Below are 26,973 nucleotides of genomic sequence, written 5' to 3' on the forward strand. Positions count from 1 at the left end.
GCTACATTTTCAAAATTTTTGCCAAATTTCTATTTTTTTCATAAACGCAAGTTATAGCGAAGAAATTTTACCACTAACATGAAGTACAATGTCACCAAAAAAAAATCTCAGAATCAGTGTGATACGTTGAAGAGTTCCAGAGCTGTAACTTCATAAAGTGACAGTGGTCAGAATTGTAAAAATTGGCTTTGTCATTAAGTACCAAATTGGCCCCTGTCACTTAGAGGTTAATACATCCTGGAGCTGTATTTGGCTTTTTTGCTGCTGCATCATACTGTTGATTCATGTGTAGTCTGTGATCTATTAGTATGCCCAAGTATTTTTCACACCTCACTGAAAACAGTGTCATCAAAAATAAAATACATCACAGCAGTAATAATGTCCCTTAATTAGCCCCTACAGTGATAATGTCCCCCATCGTGGCCGCCTTGTGTCTCATTCCTAGCCCCATATGTTCTTCCATCTTTCCCCATATGTCTCCAACCTGCCCCATGTGATCTCCCATCCTGCCCCATTTGTTCTCCCATTCTGCCGTTGTGTCTCCATTCTGTCCCCATGTGTCTCCATTCTGCCCCATATGATCTCACATCCTGCCCATGTGTTCTACCATCCTGCTCTTTGTCTCCAACCTGCCACATATGATCTCCCATCCTGCCCCATGTGTCTCCATCCTGTCCCAAATGTTCTCCCATCCTGTCCCCATGTGTCTATAACCTGCACTATATGATCTCCCATCCTGTCCCATGTATCTCTATCCTGCCCCATGTGTCTGGTCCCTCCTCTGCTTACCGGGACCCATACCTGAGTAAGGAAGGCATTCAACAAGAGAAAAAAAGGGTAAACCACCTGTACGTCTGTCATGCAAAACAAGCTGTCAGTGTGAATGAACTTACATCTTGCAAAGACATATCTCAGCTGTTACAATCAAAAACTAATAAATGGATAAAGGCTGCAGACAAAAAAAAATGGAATCCATGCGCGACAACCTCAAAGATGTCTGCCATTGCACAGATGGAAGGGACTAACACAAGAGCCAAACATCTTGATGTGAAGCATAATCTTCAAGACCAAGAATTTCTGGACTGCTGTCCAACTGGACACATGACTGCAGATGTTTTTGCAAGTCATTGACTACAGAGAGAGATATTTTGGGCTGATAAAGAGGCTCGGCCTAAAGGGGTGTTTACATTTAGCGATGCACCAGCGATCCGACCAGCGATCCGACCCGGTCAGGATCGCTGGTGCATCGCTAAATGATCGCTAGTGAGCTGTCACACAGGCAGACCTCAGAGCGATGCAGCAGCGACGCAGCGCACGATACTCACCTTTCACACACAGCGATCCCGACGTCCTCCCGCCCACGTCCAGCGTCGCTCGTCTCACACAGCAGGAAGCCCAGCTGGAAGCTGACGACGAGAAATGGAGCCGGACATTCTCGCGCGATCAGCGATGGACAGCGGGGGAGCCGGTCGGAGGTAAGTATCACACATAGCGATATCGCTAGCAATATCGCTATAATGTCACAAAATCGGTGACGTTATAGCGATATCGCTATGTGTAAAACCTCCTTAAGTCTACAACAGCTGCAGGCTTATGTTAGCAATTGTATTGGCTAGAGAGCAGTTGACGCTGTGTTAATTGTTGTTTGTTAATGCTGCATTATGTGACCTCTCGGTTTTATCTTGTTCTTTCCTGTAATTTTTCATGTTGTGGAGATGCAGATAATGATTTTTGTAGATCCCAAGTAAAACAGTTCATTTTCGCCACTTGAGCTATGTACTGAATGATTCTGCTGAAAGCTGAAATCTGCAACATACATGACCCTGCAATTATTTTATTTCATACCTCTCAAACATCCCAGATCCAGCAGAACAGTCCTAAATTTAGGGAGTTGTAGCCAGAAGTCAGAGGTATATCCGGATTTCAACTATATCTGTACTCATTGGACATAGATATGAGTGAACGTAAAAATGGTGCAGGGAGCCACCAGACCCTTGCTCTAATAATCTGTCTGTGTAGAGTTTGAAGGACAGAGAGCAGGTGAGTTGCAGAGGAGCAGCGATATAACAGGACAAACAGACACGTGGGATTTTTGTGTGGGTGGGCCACTGTGAGGAATTCATACTGTGAGGACATTAAACTGTGTAGGGGGCAATGTGGAGGCATCATACTGTCTGGGAACAATGTGGAGGCATCCTACTGTGGGTGCATGTAGGGGCGTCATAATGTGTGGGGAACAATGTGGAGGTATCATACTAAGTGGGAGGGATGTGGGGGCATCATAATGTGTGGGGAAAAATGTGGAGGTATCATTCTGAGTGGGAGGGATGTGGGGGCATCATAATGTGTGGGGAACAATGTGGAGGTATCATACTGAGTGGGAGGGATGTGGGGGCATCATAATGTGTGGGGAACAATGTGGAGGTATCATATTGTGTGGGAGGGATGTGGGGGCATCATAATGTGTGGGGAACAATGTGGAGGTATCATATTGTGTGGGAGGGATGTGGGGGCATCATAATGTGTGGGGAACAATGTGGAGGTATCATATTGAGTGGGAGGGATGTGGGGGCATCATAATGTGTGGGGAACAATGTGGAGGTATCATACTGTGTGGGAGGGATGTGGGGGCATCATAATGTGTGTTGGGTTTGATGTGGGAGCATTATACTGTGTGGGAGGCAATATGGGGGTATCATACTGTTTTGGGACCTCAATGAAGGGGCAAAATAATGTGTTGAGGGCAATGTGGGTGCATTATACTGTGTAGGGGACAATTCAGGGGCATTATTGTGTGTGGGGGCTCTGGGGGGCATCATACTCTGTTTTGAGGTCTCAACATATTGGCATCATAATGTGTGTAGGAGGCATAATACTGTGTTGTGGACAATGTGGAAGCATCATACTGTGTGGGTGTGATGTGGGGGCTTCATGATGTGTGTTGGGGGCAAGATGGGAGCATCATAATGTGTAGGGGACAAAGGGTGGGTATCACACTGTATTTTGGGGTCTCAATGTGTGGGAATCATAATGTGTTGACTCTGAGGGTAATGTGAGGGCATTATACTGTGGGAGGGACAATGTGGGGACATCATAGTGTGTGGGGTGACTGGAGACGTCATTATGCTCTGTTTTGAAGTCTCAATGTAGGAGCATCACAATGTGTGGGGTAATGTGGGGGCATTATACTTTGTGTGGTGGATGCGGAGGATCATGCTATATGTGAGGGGGCAGTATTGTGTGCGGTGGGCACTGCGGAGACATCATACGGTGTGTGGCGGGCACATCATATAGTGTTGGGGTGGGGTCCACGGTGGGCATTATACAATTTTCCTCTAAATCAGCCATCCCCGCTCCTCTTCTGAGAGCGTTTCCCATCAATGTGCCCCCTTCCCGCGGCGATGATTTATTTCGATCATTTGCCATGTAGCCGGCTGCTCGATGTAATCAATACGCCCTGTTGTCTGTCTATTTTAACTGCTCTGAAAAAAATGTTGTTGTAATATCACAAGTAATAGACCATGGCAGCAATAATAATGGAAGCCAAAAGCACATGCACGGCTTTCCGGAGCTATTTGCTACGAGCCCCATATGTCACAAATTATGGAAAAGTCTCTGGTGGAATGAACTAGCAGACACGTGTATGTCAGGTGAGGACACGGTCTACAAGATCTCTGCTTGCTGTCAGTAACAATAACATTCCCAAAATTTAATTAATGGGATCAAATAACTAAAAATGCCGTTCAGTCATCGTTCAGTCATTTTTTTTTAGGTTTTCTCTATATATAATTTGTTGAGCACCATGATTCTCCAGGCCGGTGTGATCATGGAGATATCAGACTTGTATTGGTTTTTTTTATAAAAATTTTAGCGGCTAAAAATTTTTGAAATGTGTAAAGAAAAACAAAAAAGTATTTAATTTTTGTCTACATTTTTGTGTACCCGTAACTTTTTTTATTGTTGGTGGATGGAGCTGTTGTGAGCTGCTTGGTTTTTTTTCGTGGCGAGCTGACTTTTCTATTGTTACCTATTTGGGGCATATAAAGTGTTTTAATTACTTTTTATTTCATATTTTAGGGAAATATCTAGAACAAAAAACAGCAATTCTGGCTTTTTTTTTTCTTTGCGACGTTTACTGTAGGGGTTATATAATTTTATTTATTGCACGGGAGGGCGATGGACACTTGAACGGATGCCCCAATGGTAGTGTGCGATTTAACAGATTGAATGCAGCTTTTAAGTTGTTAAACAGCAGAGATCAGAGCATTGGTTGCCGTTAGCAGCAGGTGTGGACTGTATAACACAGCCGGCGCCTGTTCTGTGTGGTGCAGGCTCAGCTCCTGAGCCTTCGCCTTACATCCACCCCATAGCAAACATATATGTCATGGATTGGGGATGGTTAAGAATGTCTTTATAGCTCAGCTTCCTAAATCACAGGCCGGACCATCCTTCTTGATTCTGAGAAGCTGAGATACAGAGATCTATTAGATTTTTTCCTTGCATGTAAACCCTGCCTGAACCTGCCTGTGATGGAGCAAACTCAGGGATCATTAGTTATTAAGATCGTATCCTTTAGGTTGAAGAATAAAAAAAAACAGGAATAGGTGGTCATGTTTTGGATTAGAGCTGGAGTGACACAGCCTTCAGATCTACCATAGTCCTTCAGCCTCATTTCTACATCAATTCAAACGCTAATTTTTCAGTAACGGAGGAACGGACCGGCCATGTAATGGTGTTTCTGGAATTCTTTTTAAAAGAGCTACGTGCACATATAAATAGTGTTGGCGGTGAGATCCTGCTGACAAATTCCCTTTAATTGCCCCATTCCCTGCCATACATGCTCCCGATTTACCACCAGCCCCACGCCTTTCACATGTGAGCAGGTGCCGGTGTGCACCACAGTTCCATGTAGCATGATCTCTACAATTTCTCTTTAAGCTCTTTTTTTAATTCACAAATTGCCTCTTTTCGCCTTGGTGCCTTAGGCCGCTGCCTACTCTTCCCCTCCCGTCGCCCTTCCACGGCTTTTGGGTGCGACCTAAGAGAATGAGGGATATTATGTTACTGTAAGTCACGCAGAGTTTTTGGGTCGCAAGTAAAGTTAAAAAAAAAAACAAGCCTGGATGTCGGCATTTGCTGCAGTGCTGAATGAGCACATTTTTATGACTTTTTATTTCCAAATAATAGCGGTGGGAACGGCCGTTTGTGTGCGAGGGCTGAGGCCGCGCGCTGCATTAGACCTGGCAAACATCAAAGATGAAAAATTGGAAACGGAAACATTTCATTTTCAGAGTTGGCTTTGAATAAATATTTTTCCCGTCAGGATCGGAGAAACTTCCCATAAAGTGAAATGATGCCGGGGAGCACTTTGTGAGTTTCTGCCATAATGTTCCCTTCCGCGGGGCATCATTCAGTCGGGTCGGTTTCGCATGAATTGCCGGTCAAATGTTACCTTTGTGGAAAGTGAAAATAATGAGACTGTAACAGAAGATATCAGAAGGGACTGACAATAGGAAAAGGCAGTAACTCGGCTTCACTCTGTTTTTTTTTCAGGTGTAAGTGTCTTAGAGAGTTCACCGTACGAATCATTCGTGAGGGGCTTTGACTATGTGCGGCTGGCGTCCATCACAGCAGGTAATTATACCCTCAAACTACAGCTCATTCTGCTCCAAATGTGGAGAGGAATTGGAAAACTGCTGCGGCTTCTAAAACTGCAGCATGTCACTTCTTTCAGAATTTTTGCAGCGTTTTTTTCACCCATACAAAGCAATAAGTAAGTGCAAAAATGCAGCAAAAAACACAGGTATCAGGTTTAAACCAAAATGTCTGGGTCTCCTCACCTGAGCATGGAAGTTAGGATCAGAACAGTTTAATTAAATTAGTGATCTGTGCAAAGTAAACATTGACCATCGTGTGACACTGAACAACACCTGATCAACTCAAGGGTCGACCTAAGTGTAAAAGTAAACGGCGTCCTACAAACTCAGTCTTAGGTAAACTATTCCCAACCAGTTCACCTCCCCGCGCTGCCACTTTTATAATTGGGTATTTTTTTTCATGAACTCATATGAACTTTTTTGGCCAGAATAGTCACAAACTTTGCAGACATAAAAATCTTTTTCCACTAAATAATTTGATTAAATCGCCTTTTTTGACAAAATTGTTTTATGGTTTCCTATATGTCTTGTACACGATTCGGTGGTGAAAGCAAAGCTAAACTTTGGGATCCTGAAAAACACAGCAAAACTTGCTTCTTGTAAGAAGTTTCTTTACTGACAAGAGAGCAGCTATTGCCTGCAGCAAAAACGCAATGTGTGAACATAGCCTGAGGGTGTGTTTCCACGAGGCATATTGGCAGCGCTTTGGACGCAACCCCACCCAAAGCACTGCCCCCTTTTGTGCGCGCAGTGATTCATTGAACACTTGCAGAATCACCGCATCCAATACATAGAAAGGTGTTATTTATCTTGCGGACACTGAGCGTCTCCGCAACATAAATAGACATTCTGCGGTCTATAAAGACCTGCCGTATGTGCGTATATGCGGGTGTGCCATGTGTGTGTTTGAACGCATAGTGGAGCTGGGATTTCATAAAATCCCCTCCACTATGCTGTAACATCTGGATGCTGCGGATTCGACGCTGCGGCTGTATGCAGCGTCGAATCCGCAAGCGTTAACTGATCATGGAAACATACCCTTATAGTATATTCTTGTAAATAGGGGGAAGTATTATAGTAGTTATATTCTTGTACATAGGAGCAGTATTATAGTAGTTATATTCTTGTACATAGGGGGCAGTACTATAGTAGTTATATTCTTGTACATAGGGGCAGTATTATAGTAGTTAAATTCTTGTACATAGGGGCAGTATTATAGTAGTTATATTCTTGTACATAGGGGCAGTATTATAGTAGTTATATTCTTGTACATAGGAACAGTATTATTGTAGTTATATTCTTGTACATAGGAGCAGTATTATAGTAATTATATTCTTGTACATAGGGGTCAGTATTATAGTAGTTATATTCTTGTACATAGGAGCAGTATTATAGTAGTTATATTGTTGTACATAGAAGCAGTATTATAGTAGTTAAATTCTTGTACATGGGGCAGTATTATAGTAGTTATATTCTTGTACATAGGGGGCAGTATTATAGTAGTTATTTTCTTGTACATAGGAGCAGTATTATAGTAGTTATATTCTTGTACATAGGAGCAGTATTATAGTAGTTATATTCTTGTACATAGGAGCAGTATTATAGTAGTTATTTTCTTGTACATAGGAGCAGTATTATAGTAGTTATATTCTTGTACATAGGGGCAGTATTATAGTAGTTATATTCTTGTACATAGGGGCAGTATTATAGTAGTCATATTCTTGTACATAGGGGGCAGTATTATAGTAGTTATATTCTTGTACATAGGAGCAGTATTATAGTAGTTATATTCTTGTAAATAGGAGCAGTATTATAGTAGTTATATTCTTGTACATAGGGGCAGTATTATAGTAGTTATATTCTTGTATATATGAGGCAGTATTATCGTAGTTATATTCTTGTACATATGGAGCAGTATTATAGTAGCTATATTCTTGTATATAGGAGCAGTATTATAGTAGTTATATTCTTGTACACAGAAGCAGTATTGTAGTAGTTATATTCTTGCACATAGGAGCAGTATTATAGTAGTTATATTCTTGTACATAGGAGCAGTATAGTAATATTCTTGTACATAGGAGCAGTATTATAGTAGTTATATTCTTGTACATATGGAGCAGTATTATAGTAGCTATATTCTTGTACATAGGAGCAGTATTATAGTAGTTATATTCATGTATATAGGGCCAGTATTATAGTAGTTATATTCTTGTACATAGGAGCAGTATTATAGTAGTTATATTCTTGTACACAGGAGCAGTATTGTAGTAGTTATATTCTTGCACATAGGAGCAGTATTATAGTAGTTATATTCTTGTACATAGGAGCAGTATAGTAGTTATATTCTTGTACATAGGTGCAGTATTATAGTAGTTATATTCTTGTACATTGGGGCAGTATTATAGTAGTTATATTCTTGTACATAGGGGCAGTATTATAGTAGTTATAATCTTGTACATAGGAGCAGTATTATAGTAGTTATATTCTTGTACACAGGAGCAGTATTGTAGTAGTTATATTCTTGCACATAGGAGCAGTATTATAGTAGTTATATTCTTGTACATAGGAGCAGTATAGTAGTTATATTCTTGTACATAGGTGCAGTATTATAGTAGTTATATTCTTGTACATTGGGGCAGTATTATAGTAGTTATATTCTTGTACATAGGGGCAGTATTATAGTAGTTATAATCTTGTACATAGGAGCAGTATTATAGTAGTTATATTCTTGTACATAGGGGCAGTATTATAGAAGTTATATTCTTGTACATAGGGGCAGTATTATAGTAGTTGTATTCTTCTACATAGGAGCAGTATTATAGTAGTTATATTCTTGTACATAGGAGCAGTATAGTAGTTATATTCTTGTACATTGGGGCAGTATTATAGTAGTTATATTTTGAACATAGGAGCAGTATTGTAGTAGTTATATTCTTGTACATAGGAGCAGTAGTATAGTAGTTATATTCTTGTACATAGGAGCAGTAGTATAGTAGTTATATTCTTGTACATAGGAGCAGTATTATAGTAGTTATATTCTTGTACATTGAGGTAGTATTATAGTAGTTATATTTTTGAACATAGGAGCAGTATTATAGTAGTTATATTCTTGTACATTGGGGCAGTATTATAGTAGTTATATTCTTGTACATAGGAGCAGTATTATAGTAGTTATTTTCTTGTACATAGGAGCAGTATTATAGTAGTTATATTCTTGTACATAGGGGCAGTATTATAGTAGTTATATTCTTGTACATAGGGGCAGTATTATAGTAGTCATATTCTTGTACATAGGGGGCAGTATTATAGTAGTTATATTCTTGTACATAGGAGCAGTATTATAGTAGTAATATTCTTGTAAATAGGAGCAGTATTATAGTAGTTATATTCTTGTACATAGGAGCAGTATTATAGTAGTTATATTCTTGTACATATGGAGCAGTATTATAGTAGCTATATTCTTGTACATAGGAGCAGTATTATAGTAGTTATATTCATGTATATAGGGCCAGTATTATAGTAGTTATATTCTTGTACATAGGAGCAGTATTATAGTAGTTATATTCTTGTACACAGGAGCAGTATTGTAGTAGTTATATTCTTGCACATAGGAGCAGTATTATAGTAGTTATATTCTTGTACATAGGAGCAGTATAGTAGTTATATTCTTGTACATAGGTGCAGTATTATAGTTGTTATATTCTTGTACATTGGGGCAGTATTATAGTAGTTATATTCTTGTACATAGGGGCAGTATTATAGTAGTTATATTCTTGTACATAGGAGCAGTATAGTAGTTATATTCTTGTACATAGGAGCAGTATTATAGTAGTTATATTCTTGTACATTGAGGTAGTATTATAGTAGTTATATTTTTGAACATAGGAGCAGTATTATAGTAGTTATATTCTTGTACATTGGGGCAGTATTATAGTAGTTATATTCTTGTACATAGGAGCAGTATTATAGTAGTTATATTCTTGTACATAGGGGCAGTATTATAGTAGTTATATTCTTGTACATAGGGGCAGTATTATAGTAGTCATATTCTTGTACATAGGGGGCAGTATTATAGTAGTTATATTCTTGTACATAGGAGCAGTATTATAGTAGTAATATTCTTGTAAATAGGAGCAGTATTATAGTAGTTATATTCTTGTACATAGGAGCAGTATAGTAATATTCTTGTACATAGGAGCAGTATTATAGTAGTTATATTCTTGTACATATGGAGCAGTATTATAGTAGCTATATTCTTGTACATAGGAGCAGTATTATAGTAGTTATATTCATGTATATAGGGCCAGTATTATAGTAGTTATATTCTTGTACATAGGAGCAGTATTATAGTAGTTATATTCTTGTACACAGGAGCAGTATTGTAGTAGTTATATTCTTGCACATAGGAGCAGTATTATAGTAGTTATATTCTTGTACATAGGAGCAGTATAGTAGTTATATTCTTGTACATAGGTGCAGTATTATAGTAGTTATATTCTTGTACATTGGGGCAGTATTATAGTAGTTATATTCTTGTACATAGGGGCAGTATTATAGTAGTTATATTCTTGTACATAGGAGCAGTATAGTAGTTATATTCTTGTACATTGGGGCAGTATTATAGTATTTATATTTTGAACATAGGAGCAGTATTGTAGTAGTTATATTCTTGTACATTGGAGCAGTAGTATAGTAGTTATATTCTTGTACATAGGAGCAGTAGTATAGTAGTTATATTCTTGTACATAGGAGCAGTATTATAGTAGTTATATTCTTGTACATTGAGGTAGTATTATAGTAGTTATATTTTTGAACATAGGAGCAGTATTATAGTAGTTATATTCTTGTACATTGGGGCAGTATTATAGTAGTTATATTCTTGTACATAGGAGCAGTATTATAGTAGTTATATTTTTGTACATAGGGGCAGTATTATAGTAGTTATATTATTGTACATAGGAGCAGTATTATAGTAGTTATATTCTTGTACATAGGGGCAGTATTATAGTAGTTATATTCTTGAACATAGGAGCAGTATTATAGTAGTTATATTCTTGTACATTGGGGCAGTATTATAGTAGTTATATTCTTGTACATAGGGGGCAGTATTATAGTAGTTATATTCTTGTACATAGGGGCAGTATTATAGCAGTTATATTCTTGTACGTAGGAGCAGTATTATAGTAGTTATATTCTTGTACATAGGGGCAGTATTATAGTAGTTATATTCTTGTACATAGGGGCAGTATTATAGTAGTTATATTCTTGTACATAGGAGCAGTGTTATAGTAGTTATATTCTTGTACATTGGGCAGTATTATAGTAGTTATATTTTTGTACATAGGGGCAGTATTATAGTAGTTATATTCTTGTACATAAGGGGCAGTATTATAGTAGTTATATTCTTGTACATAGGGGCAGTATTATAGTAGTTATATTCTTGTACATAGGGGCAGTATTATAGTAGCTATATTCTTGTACATAGGAGCAGTATTATAGTAGTTATATTCTTGTACATAGGAGCAGTATTATAGTAGTTATATTCTTGTACATAGGAGCAGTATTATAGTAGTTATATTCTTGTACATAGGGGCAGTATTATACTAGTTATATTCTTGTACATAGGGGCAGTATTATAGTAGCTATATTCTTGTACATAGGAGCAGTATTATAGTAGTTATATTCTTGTACATAGGGGCAGTATTATAGTAGCTATATTCTTGTACATAGCAGTATTATAGTAGTTATATTCTTGTACATAGGAGCAGTATTATAGTAGTTATATTCTTGTACATAGGGGCAGTATTATAGTAGCTATATTCTTGTACATAGCAGTATTATAGTAGCTATATTCTTGTACATAGCAGTATTATAGTAGTTATATTCTTGTACATAGGGGGCAGTATTATAGTAGTTATATTCTTGTATATAGGAGCAGTATTATAGTAGTTATATTCTTGTACATAGGAGCAGTATTATAGTAGTTATATTCTTGTACATAGGAGCAGTATTATAGTAGTTATATTCTTGTACATAGGGGCAGTATTATAGTAGTTATATTCTTGTACATAGTGGCAGTATTATAGTAGTTATATTCTTGTACATAGGAGCAGTATTATAGTAGTTATATTCTTGTACATAGGTGGCAGTTTTATAGCAGCTATATTCTTCTACATTGTGGGAAGTTTTATAGTAGTTATAGGCTTGTGCATTTATCTCTATTTTTATATGGCATGTTTCAGACATTTATTCCCTGTCTATGGCCAATCATCGTCTTACTTTGAGCATTGTTTTCTAGTCCACATCATTATTCACTGTTACCTGTTATCAAAAAATTAGCTCACAGTGAATTAGACTCTAAAATGTATGTGTGTGGATTTCTATTCTGTATATTCTCATATTAATACATTGGGAAGTAGAATTGGAACAGTTTGTTTTTTTGTTGAATTCCCTGTTAGGCCTCTTTCACACATCAGGTTTTCGCCGTCAGGCGCGATCCGGCGCTTTTGACAGAAACCGGATCCGGCGAAATGCAATGCCGGATCCGGTTTCCCCCCCATTGACTTGCATTTGCGCCGGATCGCGCCGGATGGCCATGCGTTTCATCCGGTTTTCGCCGGATCCGGCAATGTGTCGCGATCCGGCGTCTGGAAAAAACGGCTACTGTAACGTTTTTTGTCTCCGGCGAAAAAGCCGGACACGCCGGATCCGGCGCGTCCGGCTTTTTCACACAATGAAAGTCTATGAGCGCCGCAATGCGCCGGATCCGGTTTTTTGGTCTGAGCATGCTCAGTAGCTCTGCCCACAGGAGATATATAAAAGCAAGACAATGGGACCCTCAGCCACACCCAACATGCCACCCAAGCCAAGAACCAGGAGCAGGAGAAGGCAGCAGACATCTGCAGCAGCAGCACCATCAGCACCACCCCAAATGGAGCAGCAAATGGAACATGCTGAGGAGGGGAGGCCAGCAGCAGATGAGAGACGGTAATTATCAAATCCCCCATTCCTCCAAACTAGGGCCATGGAATATCAAGATATTCATTGGCCCTTTGTTTCTCTTTATTCAACAGCCGCCAAAGAGATGCAGCAGCAGCAGCAGCAGAAATGGCATCACTGGCAGCAGCAACAGCAGCAATACCCACAGCCATGGAGTCTGGCCATCAACAGGACAGCACATCATCTTCTGGGAGCCCTCCCTCGCATCGTCAGCGTTTGACGGTAAGTTTTTATTTCCAAAATCCATCATCTCTGTAATATATGTCTATTCATTGCCTTTTATTTCAAAACAGGAATCACAAGATGAAGAGGAGCTCCCAGAAGAAGAAGGAAGGGGTGGACAGACACCTGGAGTGGGCTCACAATTGGTAAGTTTTTTGCATCAAACGCAGAAACACAACATCACACTACACACAACACATAGAAAACAATGTTCTGCAGACCACACACAGCAAACAAATGCCTACATCCAAACTCATAACATTTTTTGTTTTCTTCTCTAGTCTTCCCAATCTGGTGCTCGGCCAAGAGGTCCTCGCAGTGCCTCCCAGGGTCGTCGGCGACAGCAACGCGGCGGTCACCAGTAAGTAAGTATAAATATTTTTGCTTTGTTTTTTTGCACTTTTTATTTCTTTTCTTTTGTGGAGGCTAATTATGTTATTTTTGTCTTTTTCTTTAACAGCCTTCACAGCGTGCTCCCGACTCTGACGGTGAGGATGGAGGGATTGATGTGGACCGCCTCATCGATCTCGTCAGAGAAAGGGAGCCGCTCTGGAATATGGCTGACCGCCGCCACGCTGACCTGATCGTTACCCGACGACTCTGGGAGGAAATCTGTTCGCTCCTTGTGGGCCGCTGGGAGGACCTCGATGTTCGGGCCCAGATTAAAGAGCGTAAGTATATACAGTACCGGTTGCTTGATGTAAACCAGTGTTTCCCGAACTCCAGTCCTCGTGGTCCCCACGGATCATGTGTTCAGGATTTCTATTTACTATGGAAATCCTGAAAACATGACCCCTGGGGACCATGAGGACTGGAGTTTGGGAAACACTGATGTTGTATACTAACCACTCCTTTCTCGTTTCAGGGGAGAGAATTGTGAATCGGTGGCGGTCTGTGAGGGATCGTTTCAAGAAGGAGTTCAATAAAGAGATGCGGGCCCCGAGTGGATCTGGAGGACGCAGGAGCAAGTACAAGTACGCACAAGCCTTGTCGTTCCTCCGGGAAACAATGGTCACTAGAAGGTAAATATTACACACCAAATGTGAAAAAAATGTTAGATGTAACTTTTTTTTTTCAGCCAGGGCCATACCATGTCAGTATTTTAATTGTTTTTTTTCTCTTTATTCCACAGCACGGTGAGCAGCACTCGGGAGCCTGCACGATTGGCCCCTTCTGAGGCGATCCCTGAGGAGACCGGCACCGAGGGACACTTCGACCGCCCCGGTACATCTGCACCTTCCCAGCCTTCCAACACATTCGACCCATCTGTCCCATCCACCAGCACAGGAGCATCGTGGCCGCCTACATTACATGAAGCTGCTGGTGAGGAGATCGCTTTCCCTTTACCCCACCCTTCTGCCCCTGCCACCTCTAGTACACCTGCGGGTACTGGGCGGCAGCGGCAGAGGGGTCAGGAAAAGAGTTATGCGCAAGAGTTCTTGCATCTGAATGCATCTTTCCAGAACTTTCAGCAGATCAACTCCAGCATTCTGGAGGTGAAGACACTTCTGCAAACCATGCATTCAGAAGCAAGATCTTCGCCAAACCACACCTTTTTCAGGTCTGTTGTGGAGCGCATGGCAACACTATTTCCTACCCAGCAGATGCATGTAATGCATTCGTTCCACGGTGCTCTACAGCAGGTTACCTCCCAACCTCCACCTCCCACCACTGTAGTTCCTCCACCTGCACCCCCTCCAGCCACTTTCCATCCTCCCCCTCCTATTACATCTGCACCCCCTCCAGCCACTTTCCATCCTCCCCCTCCTATTACATCTGCACCCCCTCCAGCCACTTTCCATCCTCCCCCTCCTATTACATCTGCACCCCCTCCAGCCACTTTCCATCCTCCCCCTCCTATTACATACCAGCAACCTCACCAGTACCAGCAACCTTCCCAGTACCAGCAACCTCCCCAGTACCAGACATCTCCCCACTTCCAGCAACCTGCCCCGTACCAAACTCCTTCCCCGTACCAAACTCCTTCCCCGTACCAAACTCCTTCCCCATACAACTTTCCATCAACATCATCTGCTCCTACAGTCCCTGCCCAACCCTCCACTCCACCGCCCACCACCTCTTCTGCCTCCCACATGTCCACCCATTCTGTAGCTTTTTCCACACCTTCACCTCTAACTGTTCCTTCCCCACCACAATCCCAGTCCTCTCTCCACACACCCAGTGTCGAAGTGTCCCGCAGCCCCTCCAGCAGTATTTCCACCCCACAGTACACAGATTTGTAATGTGTGTTTTTTGTAATAAAAATGCCCATTGGGTTTAAAACCTTTATTAAAAAAGTTTTTTGCACTTTAAAAACATTTTACAAAAAAAAAAAAATTTTAAATAAAAGTTAAATTATCATTTCACAATGGTTGTCTGTCATTTCTTTCTGCGGCGAACTATGTTTAAAAAAAAGGTTAAATACAGGGTATTTCAAAGGTAAAAAGGTATTCAAAACCAGGTAAATAACTGTGGGTAAATTTTAGCTTTTTGCCACAGTTGTGTTCCTGGTTGTGTTTGAAGCAAAGTATTTCACCTAAAAAGTTGTGTTTATTGTTGGTGATTTCCTAACAATGTACACAACTTTTGTTAAAAGGTGAAATACTTTGCATAAAACACAACCAGGTACACACCTGTGGCCTAAAGCTAAAAATAGTAAGACCATGACAAGATAGCCAACTTTGGTTGGCAAAGGTATATACTGTTGGTCCAGAAGGTACACAAGTTTAGGGCACAAATCTTTCACACTCTGTCATCCTGCCAGTGTACTCTGCCTTGAGGTGACATAAAGTATAGTGGAAAATTGTCCCTGAAACCGTCACAGAACTTCTAGTGGTAATATTTCCAATGACAACATCCATCTTCGCCAGTAACTTGCTCTTCTCTCCAACCTGCACTTTCTTCTCTACAACCTGTCAAAGAAGGGCTGTAGGAACATGCTATATATAGTTTTCCAGTAGCCAATCCCGTTCGGAAGGCCACAAGGGTCAATTTTAAAAACCGGATCCGGCGTAATCCGTCGAAAAACGGATAGAAAAACAGATGAACCGGATGAGACGGATCCGGTTTTGTCTGTCAAGAACAAGACGGATCCGGCAGAAAACCGGATCCGGCACTTCAGGTTTTACAAAACATTTGCCGGATCCGGCATTCCGGCACGACGCCGGATCGCGCCTGACGCCGAAAACCTGATGTGTGAAAGTAGCCTTATGGCTATTTTTTGCATGCGCCATATCGCGCTGTGTTAGGTAACCACGTCCAGACTCGGACATGAATGATCTCATTTCATTCTGTGCTTCTGGCATATCAGAATCAGACTCTGCTGGAAGCGACAGGCCCAGCACTGACAGGAGGAGCAATAAATCCACGATGGAGGAGGCCAGAACCACTGGCATTTTGTGCTCTGGAGAGTTCTGAAAATTCATTCTGCAAGCCACCCAGTGAGCTGAGAGGACATCAACCTTAACGTGCAAAGTCAGCCAAGATCCTCCTAGCACTTGTCTATGTACCACCTGCTTTCAATTATCAGACCTCATCCCTGGGGGGGTGTTAGGAGCCTCATGTGCGACCCCCTTCATGCAGGAGGCTGAGGATTTATGTGCTGCGATCACTGCCTTTCAGGCAACACATGGAAGAGCAGGCACTAAGGAATCTTCTTATGATGGATGAAGATATTAGGTGACCAGCTGTCCCGCTTTCTTAGGGTTGGCTCCAGGAAAATAAAAATTGCTCTGGTAAAAAATGATTTTATACGATGCTAAACACAGAATGATTGAATTCTCCGACTCATCCGTCCGATATGCCACAGCCCGAGATGTCCAAGGACTTCGCAAGCAACGTTCACCACTGGACTCATTCCTGGATGACTGTAAATAGAAGAGATGTTTCCTGGAGGAGTGTAGGGGGGTCCCCTCACACTGCACCGTCCCTTTCCTAAAGTGGTGTACTATTTGTAAGATGCAGACATACAAAACTTTTATCCCTTGGACAACATTTTGGAAATGCTTCTACACAAAGTATTTTGTCCAGTTTCTGGCCAGCTCACATTGTTACTACCTAGTTTGATTACTACGCCGTGGACCCGTCGGGACTTGCGTCCGAACCCCCTGGAAACCGGGATTCAGACGTATTCGCCGACGAGTCCATAAACTATAATGGTGCTAACAGAGCGAACGTGCGCTCTGCTGTTTATCATTTTCGGGCATTGGAGGCAGACATTCAGACACTGTCTACTACATCTGAGCGTCCACCTCCAGTAGGGCATACAGTACACTCCCGAAAACAATGCACAGCAGAGCCCATCTCTTCAGCTAAGCTGTGACGTCCTCTTATTATCCAGATTCACCACAATATTATATGGCTGCTGCATTCCCTGCCTTAGCTTTTATACTGGCTATGATAGCCCCTCCAGATTGGCTGTGCTATAGTATGTGATGTGATAGGTGCAAGGATTATAGGGAAGCCCAAGATGATGTGATCCTTCACAGGGCAATGCAATTTTCTGCAATGTATAAACAGGCTTTCACAAATTGTTCAACAAGTTCCTAAAAATTCTACACAAATTTGCATCAAATTGTTTCTCTCACCTCTAATCCTGGCTATTTACTTAAATAATTGAAAGCATAGAGGTGGATGTGTAAGGGGGTGAAGCACAAGAAGACTCACAGGGGGGTTACCACTTGGCCAGAGAGCAGGCTTGCTAGGGGGAAGACTTTCCGCCCTGGATGTGCTGGGTCATGTGACTGCTGGGAGGAGAGAGGAACAGGAAGGAAGGCAGCCTGAGAGCGCACGAAGCTCGGAGCAGCGTGTGCAGGGGACAGGGCAGGTTGCAGCTGCACGCAGGGGAGAAGAGAGAACTCCCGTTCAGAGGACAAATCCAGGGGGACTGTGCAGAGCGACTGCATCTTGTGAGTACGTGAGACCAGAGCCTGCAGTGACTGGAGAGGTGCGCTCTGACCCCCGTGCAGAGACAGTGACCCCCGTGCATAGCCCCGGTACCTGCGGTGTTGGTGCAGAGCCCCTGACTCCTGTTGAGAGACTTATAGAGACAGAGAGCCCTTGTTTCCTTCGGAGAGACTGTTAAGTTTTTTAGTATAGACTTGTGTTCCCCCTCCATTTTTTCTTTAACCCCCGATACCCCTGTTGTGGGTCCCTAGAGACTGCAGAGCGTACAGCGACTAGAGAGACGACAAGTGCCGCTGCTGACGGCGCCGACGCGGGAGAAGACGACCCTACAAGCAAGTACTCAGAGTTCCAAGAACACCTGTTTCTAACTGTTATTCTTTTTGACTGTTTGATATACTGCTTTAAAGTCAGTTTAACCCCCACTGCTTTCTCCCTGCGAGGAGTATCATATCCCTGTAAATAAAACCCTTTGGTTCCGTGGTGACATACCAGCACCTGCACGTTTATTTCAGATGCACACTGTACGGCTGAGTGGACAAATGAGATTTCCTTTGGCAACATAGGAGCTTAGTTCCCTTACTCATCAATGTCCTGATTTTAGGGGATAGTATTATAGTCAACCTGTAATTGCTCCAGAAAAGGAGAAGGTAGCAGAGGGGCCTCAGAATTACCAATATGAAGGTAAAGAGTGCAGGGGAGAGAAGAGCAGGAAGACTATCATGTTACAGAGAAGGAAGTTGTTTGGCAACCTCTGCTGCACAACCCAGAATATGCAGCGGAGGTTGGCAGTGCCGGGTGTTAAGGATTCACAAATGAGGACTGATTGGGAAAGAATGAGAGCTATTGGTATGTTACATAGTAACGATGAAAATTTCACTTTAAGAACTGTTTGAGCAGTATGATCTCTGTATAATATGGCACAGAGTAGTACGCTGGGTCAGGACTCAAAGTGGGTTAAAATAGCCATCGTTTCCTCCGAACGCTTTGCTGACAACCACTATGATTACTACTTTTCCAACCTTTTTAATGTTCTTTTCTTACTTTAAACCATTAGGAGTTCAATTACAGAGCATGAAGTCCCACAAAATAGCTTGACTTCAATTGCCGCTCTTCCTGTTAAATGTACGGTACCCTAGACAACAGAGACGAAACGGTGCAGGGAAACAGAGGAAACGTGACTTGTTCCTATTTACCGTGGTCTGGCAGTAAACAAGAGCTTAGCTTGTCCAAACTTGATTGAGAACGGGTTAATATCTAAGCTCTGGGTCACACTGACCTCGCCATTTTTGACACCTACTGAGAAAATAAAGCTTGTAATGTTGAATAGTGAGCGGCTGTGAAGAATAAGAACGATTGCGGGGGAAAAAAGAGACAGCGAGGAAACAATTGCAAAATATTTTAGGTGTTCCTTACGTTCTAGTTATTGAGGTCCAAAAAGTAGTGATTAAAGGAAAGCTATTGTCAGAACATGATTTTTTTTGTATGTTGCATCTACTTTTTTAATAATTTTTTAGCAATTTTTTTTAACACAATCTATATTAGAAAAAAAATATTGCAATTTTCATAATTGCCATTGGGGCTTTGTTAGGAAGAGTTTTCAGCAGTTTCCGTATCATCAGTGGCAGGATAATAATGACTGATAAGTGATAACACCTCTATATACAACTGATAACATATGTCACAGTTCACCTGCTCCCTCTCCCTTCACAATGAGTTTTGCAGGCACTCATCAAAAACATCAAGACAAAAGATAGGGTCAGAGTCTGTTCATCGCGGCTAATGTTCATGTGTTTTTCTTGAAACAATAGGTTAGGGTCTAAATTTCTATTTTTTATTTTTAATATAGTAATGGAATAAAATTTACAAAAATGTTTACAAAAACACTGTACATGTAACACAAAAAGTTGATTTGCGCAAAAAGTGATGATAACTTCCCTTGCATGGTTTTTTTATGTACGGTGTTCAGCAATACTATGATTTTTATGTCTATAGCACAAGAGATCAGACAATTACAGGTTCTTGTCTCCTAAGGGGACTATAAAATACAGTAAAAAGTTTAAAAAAAGTTTAAATTACCATATAAGCCGAGATTTCAGCCCATTTTTTAAGGCTGAAAGTGCCCCCTCTCGGCTTATACTCAAGTCATTGTCCCGGGGGTCGGCGGGGGGAAGGGGAGAGCGGCTGTCAGATCATACTCACCCCCTCTTGGCGCGGTCTCTGCTGTCCCTGTTTCTCAGATGGTCTCCGATGCCGCAGTTCTTCTTGTGTTCAGCGGTCACATGGTACCAATCATTAAAGTAATGAATATGCGCATTTTTCATTACTTTAATGAGCGGTACCACATGACCGCTGAACACTGGAAGGAGCTGCCAGCTTCGGAGAAGCAGGGACTGCAGAAATGCTCCAGGAGGGAGTGAGTATGATGGGGTGGACGGGGGGAGCCATGCGATATTCACCTGTCTCCCCGTTCCACCGCCGCACGCCGCCCTGTCCTCTGCATCCTCTGGCTGTGACGTTCAGGTCAGAGGGAGCGATGACGTAGTTAGTGCACGCCCTCTGCCTGAAAAGTCACTGCAGAGACCCGAAGACAGAGCGGCGTGTGGCGGTGGAACGGGGACAGGTGAATATCACAGGTGCCAGGGCCCTGAGCCAGCGGTGACACCGGCACCTGTCCCCCATAGCGCGCCAGTGTCGCCGCCTGGTCTGAACACCGGCACTTGGCCCCCAGCAGCGAGAGGTGAGTATGTCATTTTTTTGTAATTGCAGCAGCATATGGGGCATATATATATCTATGGAACATCATATGGGGCATATACATTATATCTATGGAGCATCATATGGGGCCATAACCTCTATGGAGCAGCAAATGGGGCATATTATTCTATGGAGCATCTTATGGGGCCATTATTAACCTTTGTGCAGCATTATATGGAGCGTATTTGTATGGAGCATCTTATGGGGTCATCATGAACTGTGTGGAGCATTATATGGGGCTCCTGATTCAATATGGATATTCAAAAACATTTAACCTACTGATGTCTCAATTAATTTTACTTTTATTGGTATCTATTTTTATTTTTGAAATTTACCAGTAGCTGCTACATTTTCCACCCTAGGCTTATACTCGAGTCAATAAGTTTTCCCAGTTATTTTTTTGTGGCAAAATTAGGGGGTTTGACTTATACTCAGGTCAGCTTATATGCGAGTATATACACCCCTCTTTTCCCTAATTAAAAAAAAGATATTAAAAAATTAGAAACACATGTGGTTTTGCCACATCCAGAAAAGCCTTATCTATCAAAATATGTAATTAATTACCTGATCGGTAAAGACCGTAAACAGAAAAAAATTCAAAATGTCAAAATTGCGGGGGGTTTTCTCACTGCCACAAAAATTGCTGTAAGAAGCTATCAAAATGTCATATATATCCCAAAATTGTATAAATGAAAAGGATGAATCACTTTGCAAAAAAAATAAGCCCTGATCAGCCAAAAAATGAAAAATGTTATGGGTCTTGGAAAATGGCAACACGGTTGTGATGCTGTCATATGCTATGAGGATATCATTTTGTGTATATTTCTATTTCACTGATTTTCATAGTGTTTTTCTTGTTGCCTTGTATGTCTGCAGCCTGACTGTATCTATGTGTCTTGATGACCCCCCCTTGTAGTATCTTAATCCCCCAGGCACCTTTGTCAGGCATGGGAAGCCTGAAAACCACCCCAACCTGTCTGACTACTCCTGGACATAGGGAGGGGGCTGGAAAGGACAGGAGAGGGGAAGTCAGTTCCTGTGTGGAGAGCGTCGTGTGAACACAGCACGTCAGAGAGAAAGGGAAGCATATGGACTTTTTATCCTCTGGCTGCTAGATTTTTGGACTCTCACCTCCCTGGACATTTTATCCTGTTACTGAACTGCATACGTGTTGTGGACTATTGTATCCTCAGTGTGGTGTATTGTTTATGGACCTTCTAATTTTGCCTATAATAAAGGTCTTGGGATTGTTCACACTTCCCTCGCTCTGTTGATTGTGTGATACTGGAGAAGGACCCGCTGACAACAATCAAAGTATTTTTTTGTTGTTTTTTTTTTTTATTTTTTTTTACAAATTTCCAATATTTATATTACTTACCACGTCTCGTGTCCTCGTAATTGTACTGACAAGGAGAATCGTATTGCCAGGTCACAATACAATGTATGCCATAGAAACAATTCTCAAAAAAAACAGTGTGAGAATCGTGGGTCTTTTTCGCAATTTCATCGCACTCAGAAGATGAAAACGGAAATCGGTCATGTTGGGAAGGGGATAAAATCAAATATTCAATAAAATTTCAGAGAGGTGACATTGGCAAGGACGTTCATTGAAACAAGCGAAGCAAATGGAGACTTTGTTTATTTCTACAATAGAAGTCCTCCGATGTGACCAGGGAACCCCATATCTTATCAAAGCAGATCAGTGACACTAAGAAGCACATTTTTCAATGGTATGTTCACTGGCTGCAATATCATCACCCATATTTCCTGACCCCACTCACCCTGTATCTGTCTGTCATTAATGGTTTCTCACCTTAATTCCTTGATGCTAACACACATTTGGCTTTATTTGTCCATTTGCATCTATTTCCTGTTTGCATTTTCCTCTGGCTTCTAATTCTCCCCTCCTGTTTCTGTGATCAGTTTCCCTGCTGCCCCTTCCTCCTGATCCCACCTGGCCTATTTCATGTGCACTTAGCTTGTTATAAATTGTGTGCCACTGGTGTCATGATCCAGGTCGGGCTTTACTATTCGTGATCTCTTGCCTAACCTGGTCATGAGTGGGTTAACTCTTTCCGGCCTCTCTTTGGTGTGTGATTGGCTATTTCCTCCGGTTGCTGTCGGCAGACCATGTCAGTTATAGTTCCTGCCTCCGGCTTGAGCAGCTGACCCCAATGTGCCCTGGTTTGTCCTTTGCCGTCCCTGACTTCCCATACCTGTCCTCTCCCTATACCCTGTCCTGACCTAGGCATTCCCCTCCCCGTGCTTTGATCCCTTACTGTTTGACTCGGCTTGTATTCTGACATGGTTCCCAACTCACGTCTTGGATTTCCCACTCCCCAACGACTTTGACCTTCTGGCTTGCTTCTGACTTTGCTTTTGCTCCGCCCCCTTTTGTACCGCGCTCTCCTCCTGTTACCGACTCGGCTTTTCTGACAATTCTACCATCCCCATGCTGTGGCCTCGCGGCTGCCCCTGCAGGTCTACGTAGGTGGTGTGCTACTCTATCGCCCCCTGATGGTGGTTACACAGTCTTGCTCCGCAGCCTCGTGATAACTGGTTTGTCTGACCGTGGTCTGGCTCAATAAGGATACAGCAGAAATATGCCAGAAATGAGCCAGAAGTGAACAAAAGTTACTCCTAACCACTGTTACTAAATGTACTAAATTTCTTACACCTTCTTCCACACTTACTCTCATCATGCTGAGATACAACAGTTTTGGTTCCATTTGTTCTCACGCTCCTTCAGCAAACCACAGCACGCTCCAAGCAAGTAATAATGGGAAGCCCTCACACCCAGGGCTGTGGGGTACTCGGTACCAGGCCGGTCTCTCAGAGAGGATTGTCACAGCTGCAGTCACCCGGTCCGTGGCCCTGGGCGCCCATTGTAAAAGGGGAATGTTCAGTGTGCTTATAGTAGTGAAAGTTTGTAAGTGATTTGTGACGCCACCTGTGGTATTCGGCAATAGAGATGTAAGCCGACGCTGCAGACAGATCCTCTGGGACAGATGGTGTGGTGCAGCAGTGATGTTATAGCCCTCCACAGGCAGGGCTGTAGTCCCAGGGCAGGGTAGGTGAAGTGACACTTAGATGGTGTAGTGTCAGGCGCGAGGGATGTAGCAGTACTGGGTAGGTTGGAGCAGGAATAAGTGGAGGACACCAGGGCATGTAGTTCCAAAGCTTTACTCACAGTCTGTTGTGCAAACAGGTGCCTGCTTCCGTGCCGTGTCCTCCGGGTTAGGGACTCAGTCAACCTCCAGGCCAGATGGAATACTCCTTTCCAACACTCCGCCAACATATGTGCCTTTTCTGAATGTTTCCTCTTATAGCGCCTTTGAGTGAAGTACTCCTAGTACTGAGTTACACTTGAGTTCCTCCTGTCAAATGTTCCTATGAACTCTACTTGTACAGCAGACAGCTGTAGCCTGCTTCGGGGACTCCTTGCTATTAAGTCCCGGCTCACTAATATGTTGCTGTTGTGCCCCCAAGTCTTGTGTGGGAATAAAGTGGTCACTCACTACTTCTATTCCTCCGGTGTCTGCTGCAGGACCATTAGTATCCGTACCACCTCGGGGACCCCGGCCTTGTGCTTAGAACTTGAGAAGGGTTCTCTTCTAACCCTGGTCCTTGTTCTCTTATTCTCATCACGTTCCGTGCTAATCCTTCTTCCCAATGGAGAATCAAGCTTCCTTTCTCTGTCTCTTTCCTGTGCCAGCAGACCCAGATCACTGTGGCCTGCTGCAGCACTTTCTTCCTCCATCCCTCTCCCGGGGATCTTCTCTGTCTCACACTCTGTCCTTCTACATCTTCACTCATTGACTGAATGAAAGACTGACTGACTCAACTCTTTCCGCTCTTTTGGTGTGAACTAAACTCCACCCACCTCCTAGCACGTTTCGTGTTCCAAGCAGGGAGCCACCAAGGGGTGCTTTGCTATACTCCAAGCAGGGAGCCATGCGAAAGTGCTTTGCTACACTACTTTGTGGTGTGGGGTGCAGGTGTTGGAGTGTGGTCAGTTGTTTCCACCTTACCTGGATGGTGGGGTACCACACCTCAGGAGGAGGTGCAGTACCTCTGTGGCGACTGAGCCTCAGGGGCACCACAATAATCTCTCCTTTCGTCTTGCCTCCCCAACTGACATCCTCTGCTGACCTCCTCCTCAACATCACATCTCTCCTACTAAAACATAAAACAAGTCGCCCCCTCACCCACTCTCCTCCCACCTGCTGTCCCTCTCTCTGCTTCTTTCAGCTGGCAACATATCTCCCAATCCTGGACACCCACAGCTCAAACCTCCCATTACTACCCCCTCCTATCGCTCCCAACCCAATATAAACACCCAAAATCTCAGACACTACAAATCCGTGCCCTTGACGCCCACCACCCTGCTCCCTCTCTCAGGATCACTCTGGAATGCCCGCTGAGTCTGCAAAAAACTCCAAGTGATTCACGACCTCTTTACCTCTCATAATTTTTCCTTCCTGGGACTCACCAAAACATGGCTGACATCCTCAGACACAGCCTCCTCTGCTGCGCTATGTTATGGTGGCCTCCACTTCACCCACACTCCTCACTCTGGCAACAGACATGGTTGAGGAGTGGGCCTTCTCCTTTCTTCGAACTGTACCTTTAACCCAATCCCTCCTCTACCCTCCCTTATCCTCCCCTCTTTTTAAGTCCACTCTGTCCACATGTACTCTCCCACCAACCTCCAAGTTGCCATCATATACCGACCTCTGGGCCCGACCACTTTATGGACCAGTTCTCCACCTGGCTTCTTAACTTTCTTTCTGCTGACATTCCCCTCCTTCATCATGGATGACTTCAACATCCCCATTGACACCCACCAGTCAGCAGCCTCAAACTCCTGTCGCTCACTTCATCTTTTGGACTTACTTAGTGGTCATTCTGAGCCACCCACACAGATGGACACACATTAGACCTGGTCTTCACCGGTCTCTGCTCCCTATCCAACTTCACAACCTCCCCTCTCCCTCTATCTGACCACCATCTGCTCACGTTCTCATCACTGTCCTCCTCACCTGTCACCCATGTCCACCAATTTGTGCACCCCAGCAGAAACCTCACACATCTAGACATTGGCACACTCTCTAACTCTTTTCTACCACTGTCCTCCATATCCTCACTCCATGACACAGACACTTCCACTAGTTTCTACAATGCCACTCTTGCATCAGCCATCAATTCGGTCGCCCCTGTCATGCATAGCAGAGTGCAATGAATCATACAGACAACCCTGGCACAATAACACCACTAAAAAGCTTCTGCAAGTATCCAGAATTGCAGAGCGGCTTTGGAAGAAAACGCACCCGCAAGACGAGTTCATCTCATTCAAACAAGCAACACTCACATTCAAATCAGCTCTCACCTCTGCTAACAGGCCTCCTTTACATCCCTTGTATCTTCCTTATCCCACAACCCCAAACAGTTGTTCAACACTTTTAACTCCCTCCTCCGCCCACCACTGCCCCCTCCAACGCCCCTAATTTCAGCCAAAGACTTTGCCACGCACTTCAAAAATAAGATAGACCAAACACGGCAAGTCTTTGTTGTCCGACCACCACAACCTCTTTGTATGCCAGACCAATGCCCTAACCCAGGGGTGGGCAATTAATTTTCCCAAGGGGCCACATGAGAAACTGGCACTGTTGTGGAGGGCCGAACCAATCGGCTGAATCTAAAGGGGTGGTCTGAAAACCAAGGGTGAATTTCATATTAAATGTGTATCTTTCAGCGTAAAAATCTAATCTCGTTTTCTAATATACTTCAATGAAAAAATCCCTAATGTAACTCTATATTCTGACTGCTTGTCTTTTTTTTTTTTTTTTTTTTAAAGTCCCATGACATTTTCCTTGAGAGTCACCAGTGCATGCTGGGATACTCGAATGAGCCGTCATCAGGGGCAGAAGCTGCGGTCACTGCCGCAGCCTCTGCGCCCTCTCTGAAATGAGGCGCCATCACTGATGTCTGTTTTGGAGGCTTGGCTAGTCCTGCTCACCTGATAATGCGTCATATGTAAATTCTGCCGCATACTCAGTATGAGCGCCCTGTGCTAGATTAATTTGAATGCACAATGACAGTGAGCTCCCTGTGCTAGATTCCTTGCTGGCTCTAAAGAGAAGAGACCAGTCCAGTCTCTGAAACAGATGACGCTTTATTTCATGGTGGAGAAAGCAGCTGTGGCAGTGACCGAAACCTCTGACCCCTAATGACTTCCCGTGTGAGTACCCCAAAATGCACTGGGATTCTCAAAAAAAAAGTCATTGAAGGTAAAAAAAAAAAAAAGTAGAGAGGGAAAGGTAGAAATTTTTAATTTGAAATATATTAGAAAAGTGATTAGATTATGAATTAAATTTAGTATGAAAGTCTCCTTCGGTTTTGGATCACCTTTAATTCTACATAATATTAATTTTAT

The 26,973-nt window shown here is 42.7% G+C and overlaps 1 protein-coding gene across 2 annotated transcripts in view; it reads left to right on the top strand.

Moving 5' to 3' along the window:
* GFRA4 (GDNF family receptor alpha 4) overlaps positions 1-26,973 on the top strand; it is a 575,713-nt gene that overhangs the window by 511,963 nt on the left and 36,777 nt on the right. For both annotated transcript variants that reach the window (XM_073586752.1, XM_073586751.1), the window contains one exon: positions 5,554-5,634. In XM_073586752.1, the coding sequence (XP_073442853.1) occupies positions 5,554-5,634 (81 nt within the window). The remainder of the gene's footprint in view (positions 1-5,553; positions 5,635-26,973) is intronic.

This window comes from Dendrobates tinctorius, unplaced genomic scaffold (genome assembly GCF_039654945.1).
Source record: "Dendrobates tinctorius isolate UK_male_01 unplaced genomic scaffold, ASM3965494v1 ptg000095l, whole genome shotgun sequence".
Lineage (NCBI taxonomy): Eukaryota > Metazoa > Chordata > Amphibia > Anura > Dendrobatidae > Dendrobates > Dendrobates tinctorius.